This window comes from Egretta garzetta, unplaced genomic scaffold (assembly GCF_000687185.1).
Source record: "Egretta garzetta isolate BGI_Z169 unplaced genomic scaffold, ASM68718v1 scaffold188, whole genome shotgun sequence".
Taxonomy (NCBI): Eukaryota; Metazoa; Chordata; class Aves; order Pelecaniformes; family Ardeidae; genus Egretta; species Egretta garzetta.
In genome coordinates this window covers 5,813,531-5,822,757 of record NW_009260622.1, presented here as the reverse complement: position 1 = coordinate 5,822,757, position 9,227 = coordinate 5,813,531, and the positions used below count along the sequence as shown (strand labels likewise).

Genomic DNA, 9,227 nt, shown 5'->3' with positions numbered 1-9,227 from the left:
AGCCTGCACCCACCCAGCACCCACGAGCGCCGGCCGGGCCCCCGGTGCCGCCGCTGCAGGGCGACCCAAGGGTGCTCAGCTGTGCCTCGGGCCTCTTGGGTGCGATGTTGAGGGACCTCATTGTCTCCCCAGCAAAGCCTCCACCGACATCCATGCCTCCCAGGGAAGGCAATGCAAGCATCTGCTGCCAGCGCCCACGGGGAGCCCCCGCAGCATCATCCAGACAGCACAGCAAGCATCAACCATCACCGACAGCAGAAAATCAGGCTATTTTGGCCAGCATCAGTGATTAAGGAGCCCTGTCTCTTACTCCCACTCAGCCTCTCCTCCATCACCCTCTCACTTCCCCTTGGCCTCAGCTGATTCAATACTTACAGGTGGATTTTGTGGAAGAGCTTAGCAATCCCATGATGCGTCCAGTCTTTTCCCAGATGCGGCAAGATATGCCCAAGAGCATCCGACCTAGAAGGAAAGGAGACCACATTAGGATGATCCAACCTGGCGGGTATCTGGAAAGCAATTGGGTTTGTGGTCCCTCCTGGCTGCTTACACAAGCCTTGAAAGGACACTTTCCCCTAACGGGAGGGGAACAGGGAGAGAGGCCCTTTACTTGGTGATGGTGCCATCGATGTCCGAGATCACCACCTTGTCATCCCAGTTCCACAGGTAGATAGTGGCCTCGCAGCGGCACGTGCCCTGGTACTGAGTCGTCACGCTGAATGCCACCTCGTTGGGGCCATCCTGCAGATTCAATCTTCCCTGGGGCAGAGGGGGAACAAAAGTGGTACACCAGCACCGATCCACACCAGTCCAAGGCTTGCCAGGGGCCAGACTGCCACCCAGCCAGACCAGAGACTCCAAGGCTATTTCACGGGGTGGGCACCCAGGGCAAAATACTTGGATGCCCTATAAAAACAAGAGATCAGGAGTGGAGAAAGCCCTGTTTAAGGGTTGTCTCACCCCTACACGCACAAGCGGGCAGTGAAGGAGGAGGAGTAAAGTACACACGATTTGTTCAGAAGAGAGCCTCAGGGATTTCTTGTAGGTCGGCAGAGACTTCTGTGCAGGGGCATCCATCGCTAATGTGTCCCTGGGGTACAAGGGCTCGTCATCACTGGATGACCCCTCTTCCTCCTGCCTGTACAAAGAAGGGAAGAGCACGTTGGCTTTACTCTGCAGAGCATAGCTTTCCCCATGAGGGCCAGGGGAGATCTGGAGGGGACCCAGGACAACCCAGCCACCAGGAAGCAGCCATGGAGGAGCTTGGCTGGGCCAGGGTCAGCCAGAGCCTTTAAAAGAACTTTCTGCCCTCATACATTAGGTAGGCTTGGGAATAACTGGTCATTTAGGAGGAGGAGGGTTCAGGAGCATGCACAGACTCCTAAAGGCACCCTGGAAAGGAGGCACTCACCTCTGCTGAGCAGAGTCAGACTGCAGCATCCCCACGTTGGCATTCCCTGGCCTCGACTGCTGCTGCAGCAGAGAATGGTGTCATTAGCACCTCAGTGCCAAGGGCAGGAGCAAGGGCTGCTTTGTTTTACTACCCCTTAGAACAGTGATACCAGAAAAGAGGTGGCGATGCATCCCCCTGCCTTCACGAGGACATGGCCCCATGGAAGAGGAATCACAGCCTGGTGCTGTGGTGGGGCAGGGAGACCAGCAAGCGCACGTGGTGCCAGGGCTGTGGCACATGGCAAGAGGTCTCACCATTACGAGGTCCACATTACCACAATACCAGGCATTGTTCTGCTGCTCAGGCATCAACAGACCCGAGGGGACAGCAACAACCTTCAGAAGTCACCTTGCCAACAGGTCCCTCTGGCTGCCCTTGTACTCAGCCTCAGGCCATCGCCAGGACCCTGCTGCTCTCCTACCCCCACCCCTGCCAGCCACCAGAATTATTCCTGTCCCCTGGGGACACGGTTGTCACAGCCACTGCTGCAAACACACCTCCTCCACCGGGAATTCTTTCCTTCTCCAGGAGAACCACCACCTGCTGCCTTTCTTGGGCATCTTCTCCTTCACCAGTTGGTCAATGATGCTCTGTGAACGTGGCAGAACATGGGATGAAGTCAGTCCTCAGCCCATGGAGGCTCAGCTGCCAACAGGCTAAGGAGACCCTTGTCCCGGCAGGGTTTCCTTTGCAAAATTATTCACAGTGTAAGATGTGTGACTCGCATCACATGGCGAGCTGAGATAGTTTTGGGGTGAAGGGTACAATGACTTGTTCCCTTCATGCAGCTCGGAGGGAGGGAAAAAAAAAAAAAAAATCTGGATGCCTTATTCCATACAACCCCAGCCAGGTCTACAAAGTCCTGGAGCAGGCTTATGCAGTCCCAAATCCTCCAGACCACCAGGGCCCCTGGCTCTGGCCAGCCTTGCAGATGCAGCCATCAGAACAGTAGATTTTTGACATGGAAATCTCTGCTCTCCAGGCATCAGTGGTACCCAGGTATCTAAAAGCCACCCTGAGATCCCTCTGGGGGAAAGGAGACACCTCAGGGTTTGTGGGCTGGAGTGACATTCAGCTCTGCCCCAGACTGCCTGCAAAGCCCCAGATGGGCAGCTTGGCCTCTTGCAGCCCCACTGCACCCTTCAAGCCCTGCTGAGAAGCATGGCCAGTAAATGTATTGTGCCACTGACCTCAGGAATGTTCCTCTGGAAAGCCTGCAGGGACAGGACCATGGGAGCAGCCACTGCCCAGTTGTAATACCTGGAAGAAGCAAGAGATGGGAACATTACCACTCCTGAAGCAAGGGCTGTTTCCAGATCACCATCCTGCAGCATGGCCAGAAGGTCCCCTCCCACAGCTACTGCAGTATAATCAGTCTGGGATGGAGTCACACTCCCGCAGGAGCATTTCTGCAGGGGCAAAGGGGCCACACTGGTCATCTTGGGATGAAGCATCAAGAAGAGCAGGCCACTCACTTCTTGTTGATCAGTATCACCAGGTTCGGATCATCAATGAGTCCTGGGTTCTCAGCAAACTGCTGGTAGGAGACCATGTGCTCCATGAACTTCTCTGTTGGGACAGAGGCTGTCATGACACCAAAGCATTAATGGATTTCAGGACAGCAGATTTCCCCCTCCCCTCCCACCTACCATGAGAGATCTGCCTGCTGTCCCCCAGGCCTCCGCACAGAGACAGGGCAATTGTGGGCAGCAAGTCAGTGCCGGAGTCTGTGGGGCTGTCAGCAGGCAAGTCGGATGGCAATTGGTCACACAGAGGATTGCTGGGGTCTGCCACAGGCTTTGAACTCTGCTCTGTGTCACTGCCAGCAAGAGAAGAAACAGTGGCAACATCAGCTTTAGACATACCTCTATCCTTTGCTGTAAGGGAATTGCTCAAGAAAGCCTGAGCATAGCCAGCTGGGGCAACCCATACCTCCTGGGGAAATAGAGAGCCACCTGCTCCTCATCCAGGCTGGAGAGGTCTTCCAGGTAAACATCACTGGGACCCAAGTGAGGGCTTCTTTTGATGGATCCTCAATGCACAGACAGAAGGGAGAGAGCTTAGCTGAATCACCTTTCCAACCATCTCAACATCCAACAAGAGAGCTAATAGCATTTTCCACTATCATGTTCATGTATCATATAAGAAGTGCATCTCTCTTCCTACTTGAAGAGCTGCCTTAAATCAACAGCAACAGAAGTACCTCAAGACACCCACACTGCTACAAGACCACTTGCCAAGAGGACACAGAGGACAGGCCGAAGTCCTGCCTACGTCCTGCTATGATAATCCAAAGGTGCCACTTGAAGTTAGCACTGTGCAAGATAACACTTTGTGATCTCCCTCTTTGTACAATGAGGAATCCCACTCATCTCTCCTTCAGGGATACAATTTTGTTCTGAATTTATGCTGGCTGGAAGAATAAGGTTGATTAGGACAGGTAAGAACATAAAAGTCCTTAAATACACTGTCAAGGGAGATGCATGCATGCTTCCCTCTGTGTGGTTTTCCACCTGACTTGATGTGCTCGGGATGAAGACACACACCAGGCCAGGCGCTGCCAGACACTTCAAGTTAAGTTATGGTCTACACTGCTGAGAAATCTTTTAAGCATATAAAAGCAGGAGATGTCCAAGGATGGACTTCAGGAAACATAAGGCAAGAAAGCCTTCCTGGGGAGCTGGGTGGTCACTGAAAGGAGGAAGACCAAGTAATGTCGCTGAGGAGTTGGTAGCACATGGAGAGGGCAAAGCAAGTATGTCATGCCTTGAATACCCAGGGCAGTCATGAAGGAGCTGCACTAAATGAACAGGAATAGGGAAGCAATTGCTTCCCTGTACTCGGCACTGGTAAGGCTGCCCCTCGAATGTTGGGTTCAGTTTTGGGTCCCTCACTACAAGAAGGACACTGAGGGGCTGAGGTGTGTCCAGAGAAGGGCAACAAAGCTGGTGAGGGGTCTGGAGCCCAAGGCTGATGGGGAGCAGCTGAGGGCCCTGGGGGTGTTCAGCCTGGAGAAGAGGAGGCTGAGGGGAGACCTTATCGCTCCCTACAACTGCCTGACAGGAGGGGGGAGCCGTGTGTGTGTGTGTGTGTGGTGTGTGTCTCTCAGGCTCTGCTCCCAGGTAATGGGCAATGGGACGAGGGGAAACAGCCTCAAGTTGCTCCAGGGCAGGTTTAGATTGGACATCAGAAAAAATTTCACAAGGGTTGTCAAGCATTGGAACAGGCTCCCCAGGGAACTGGTGGAGTCCCCATCCCTGCAGGTGTTTAAAAGCTGGGCAGATGAGGTGCTTACAGACATGGTTTAGTGGTGGACAGGTACAGTTGGACTCAATCTTAGAGGTCTTTTCCAAGCAAATGATTCTATGATTCTATGAACTCAGCCCCCCATCCAAGTCAGACACATCTGCAGGCTCAAACACCACTTCCAGCAGCACCAGTCACCCACTCACCCTGTCTCCTCTGGCTGTCCAGCCGGGGCTCAGGGCTCTCTGAGCCCACCTGCCTCAGAGCAGCAGCTCCCTCAAAGGGCTCCACATCTGTCTGAACCTCTGGCACAACACTCCTGCCTCCCTCCTGTTTCTCTTGTGGGGCTGAGGAGGCCTCCCAGAAGCTCTCTGCCCCCACAGCAGTGGGGATGTCCTTCAGCCTGGGGAGGCCATTCCCATCCTGGGGTGCGAGTGTTGGCTCAGCAATGGGCACAGCAGAGGAACAAGGTTCAACCTGATGTCCTGCTGGGTTCAGACCATCTCCCAGACCTTCAGAGGTGGCAACAAGATGGGCTGCCCCATCCACTGGGACTGGTGTCACAGACACAGTAGTTGCTGCAGTAGCAAAGGTCTTTGCGGACTTGGCTGGCTCAACTCGTTCCAATTTATTCACCTCAAAGAAAGAAGAACAACAGGTTTGAGGATGGAAAGTTGCCCAAAGCAATCAAGCAGAAGAGTACAACTCCTCCAATGCTGCCTGGCCACAGCCTCCTCCACTTTCTGCAGGCCTTTCAGGTGCCTCCTTGTCACCAGCTGCTAGAGAAGAACAAGAGCAGGTACTCACCTGAGGGAGCCTTCCCCAGGCCCACTGCACATGGGATTCAGCCCCTAGAGCAAAACTCTCCTGCAGTCTGATCTCCAGCTCAGAGTCGCTTTTGGGAGAAGATGGATGGCTCAGGGTGGGGCTACAAGAAGAGAAGAGTGTTGGACATCATCTACCCTATAGCCCTATGCTTTCCTATCACTGCAAGGCCATTTAGGGCCATGAACCCTGTAAGGCTGCCTTCCCGTAAAGTCCGTTCTGCCCCATAAGACCACCACTTAGAAATAAGCAAGTCCTATGGGAAGCTGAGGCCTAAGACAGCAAAGTGCTATGCCACTGGTTGTCCAGAAGCAGCTCAGCAACAGAGGCAGGAGAGCCCTGTGCGCATAGGCTTCTTGCATCTGTGACCATGGCCAGAAGCATCCCTTGCTGGTTCCAAGCTTTCCTCCAGCCACACCGTATCAGGCCAGGAAAACCCTCCTCTCCTGCCGCCCCCCAAATCCCTTTTCTTTACCACCCTCCCAGCCACAAGTCCCATGTCCCCATGACCTCCCAAGTCCATGTGTCCCCTGCTCTCCTCAACACAGAGCAGATAGCCTTGGCTCTGCTGGTTACCTGTCTAGGGAGGCCAGCTCCCCATCAGAGTAAGGGTGCATGTCTGGGGACCGCAACAACCCAGTTTCTTCTTCAGGGAGATCAGCAAAGGAGAAGTACACTGAATCACTGTAAGGGAGGAAAGAGGTCAGGCAGGCTGCTTTCGGGCACCAGCCTCCTCACCTAAAAAGCTGGCAATGCCCAACTGCACCATTTCCACTGGCTTTCTACTCTACAGGAGGCTGGGGTCCAACTCAAAACACTATCCCCATGTTTCAGTGCTGCTGGGCATCAAGAAGCGAACCTACAGGCTGGACCCGCAGCATCACTCTGCCCAGACCAAGCCACTCACCTGGGGGCTGACAGTTTGCACGGCTCCTCCACAGACATCTCATTTTTGGTTTCCTCACAGCCTTCTATCTTGGAGTCTGTCACCTCCTTCTGCTTGGGCTTCCTCCTGCGTCGCCTCCTCTTGCGTGGGGTCGCTTCAGCACTGCAGGCCTCCTGCCCACGCGAGGGCTGAGCAGCATCCTCCAGGCTCTCCTTCATAGGGATGGGGGACGTGCAGAGGCAGGAGGGGATGCTGCCCTGCAACAGGGTTGGAAGACCTCACCAGCTCCAGTGCCCTCTTTTCCAGCCCGACAGCTCATGGTTCTCATCTATGCAACGTACACCACCAGTACAGCCAACACCACCGAGCCCTTGGCTTAGGGGGGCAGTTTTGTGGCTAGGCCCAAAAGGAGAGGTTTTATACATGCAACATGTGAGTAAAAAAAACCCAAAAAACCACCAACCCAAAAAACCCCAACCAACCCAAACCAGTGTTATCTAGCCACAAGCTAACTACATCTTCAACATGGGCAAGGAGAGGCAGGCAGGAGATGGCACCATGAGACCAGAATTACAAAGGCTGCAAGTGGGATTTGGCTCTAGAGCCCTCTCCCTGCTCCCAAACCCAGCCCAAGCTAGCAGCAACCACAAGCCAGCCTGGGAGAGAGCTGCCAAGATTTCTGGAAGCCACAACTGGTCTCATCCCACTTCCCAGTAGAGTGGGCAGCCTGCCACAGCATCTGGCTCACTCTCATCCCTGTCACAAGATCCCCCAAGAGGCCAAGCTCCGAGATATCTGCCTGGCTGGCCAGCAGCCATGCCCAGGGAGGGAGGACAGATTGGGATGCAGATATTTGGTCTAATGCTCCCTCAGGGTGCTCCGCTGCCCTGATCCTCCACACTGTTCACACGGTCCTTGGAGTAGGAACCTTTCCAGACACACAAAACATCAGTCGCCCTGGGGAAGAAGAGCAGTCCAAACCTGGTCCTTCTACCTCAAGCCTGCACTTCCAGGTGGTCACAGCAGGACACAAACCAGCAGGACCTCTTCATCACCAACCTCATTTTCCTCCGACTCCTGGACAAAGAAGGCCTCTCCGTTGTCACCCAGCTTCATGTGCAGGTCCACGGGCTCCCCATTGATTTCAATGTCAACCTAGCAAGGGGCAGAAGACGCCTGTCCATCCAAACCCCTCAGCATACAGGAAGGCACTTCCCCAGGGAGTGGATGGGCTGGGGTTGCTTGCAGGGCTGCAGCCACCCAGCCTTTGAGGCAAGGGATCTCTCCCAGTTTTCCTGGGAAGCACAGCCCTCCCTGGAAGAGGATGGGTTCCATTTGGGGCACCCACTCCGAAAATTGGCAAGCACCCCTTTCAGCAGGGTTCCCATTCCCCTCAAACAAAGTTCTTCCATAACCTGTGGGTTATGGAAGGTCTGAAGACATAGTCCCAGGGCAGGCACCACTTACCACCTTCTCCTTGGAGCGCAGCACACCCAGCTTCCCAAAGCGCACGTGAAATGGGGAGCACTGGAAGGAGTTATCAGGCTGTCTCACCACGACCACATCAATGCAGCCCGTCAGGGTGGCGGGGTTCAGACCCTGGTACAGCTCCTTCACCGTGACAAAGACGGTCTCAGCAAGCTGCCCCACGTAGTTCATAGTTTGTGACTGCAAGTGAGAGACAGAAGTAGACTCAGGTGGGGAGAAAGGGCTCCAGCAGCTAAATGCACCACAAGTTTACTCCAGGAGAGCCGCTTCACAGCTGCAAACACAGCCCCACTATGGGGACATGTGAGCCCCTAGGGAAACTGAGGCAAACACGTGAAGGGCTTTGATGGAGTTTAGCCTGTGCCTCTGTGAGCACCAGAAAACAGGACAGAAACCAGAGCATGGTTATGGCATCCACCTTGGAGGACAGAGACCTTTGCCGCTGGGATGTGCCATCATGTTCGCCCTTTGGGAGGGCAAATACTACCTCACAGCAACGCTTTGCAATCAAGCTGCCAACATCCCGTTCAAACAAGAATTTGATTGGCAGCAGACCTCCTGCCCTGCACGGTCTTTAAAATAACTTCAGGGCAAAAAGGTGGGAAGTCCAAGGAGCTGCTGCATATGCCACGTGCTCACTTTGAACAAAGTCCAAACCTAACATTTCCCACTTGGAGAGGAAGGCGTCCCACCTAGGCATTGCCAAATCAGCCACAGCCCTTGTTAAAGCCAGAACTCCCTGGTCTCCACACCTTGGCCTCTGCCACCGTTATCCATCTTCCCAGGGAATCCCAGCAAAGGGGCCGTGCTGCCTAGACAGCTCTGCAATGCCCTTTTCACAAGGCACTGCTGCACTCTGAGGCCACACAGCTCCTGGTTTTCATTAGTGAAAACACGTGGAAGGAAAGCCTTGCCTGCTTCCAGCTCTTCCCCTCACATCCTCCAGCTGCTCACACCCCAAGCAGAGACAATTCCCCTCCGCTGTGCTGGAGGAGAGGCACGGCTGCAAAGCTGGAGATCTGCGTGCTCCGTGCTGGGGCTCAGAGCACAATCATGCCTCCAGCCACACAAGGTGGCACACAGGCTCCAAAGAGCTCTCGCGCAGCCTCCCTTCCCGCAGGCCACTGCTGGCAGCTGCCTCCTGGTCAACACATTGAAACCCCAGGAGTATTCTCTTGCAGATCTATGTCAGGGTGCTGGGTGTTGGTCCCAGCCTCTGGGCCAGAGGAGCCCCTTGCTCCGTTTGCTCAGCACTTGGCATCAGCAGGACAACAGTCTTGGTGTCAGGCATCAGACCAGAGGATGAGGACACAGAATGACCACTTCAGC

General features: G+C 54.5%; 1 protein-coding gene across 1 annotated transcript in view; it reads right to left on the bottom strand.

The window, feature by feature from the left end:
- LPIN3 (lipin 3) overlaps positions 1-8,072 on the bottom strand; it is a 9,731-nt gene extending 1,659 nt beyond the window's left edge. Inside the window, 15 exon segments of the mRNA XM_035900870.1 lie at positions 376-462; positions 611-759; positions 1,009-1,131; positions 1,408-1,462; positions 1,931-2,043; positions 2,644-2,713; positions 2,929-3,022; positions 3,103-3,272; positions 3,386-3,485; positions 4,906-5,335; positions 5,507-5,627; positions 6,101-6,208; positions 6,432-6,667; positions 7,470-7,565; positions 7,878-8,072. Coding sequence (XP_035756763.1) covers positions 376-462; positions 611-759; positions 1,009-1,131; positions 1,408-1,462; positions 1,931-2,043; positions 2,644-2,713; positions 2,929-3,022; positions 3,103-3,272; positions 3,386-3,485; positions 4,906-5,335; positions 5,507-5,627; positions 6,101-6,208; positions 6,432-6,667; positions 7,470-7,565; positions 7,878-8,069 — 2,144 coding nt within the window. The 5' untranslated portion in view covers positions 8,070-8,072.
- Between the last annotated feature and the right edge of the window lie 1,155 nt (positions 8,073-9,227).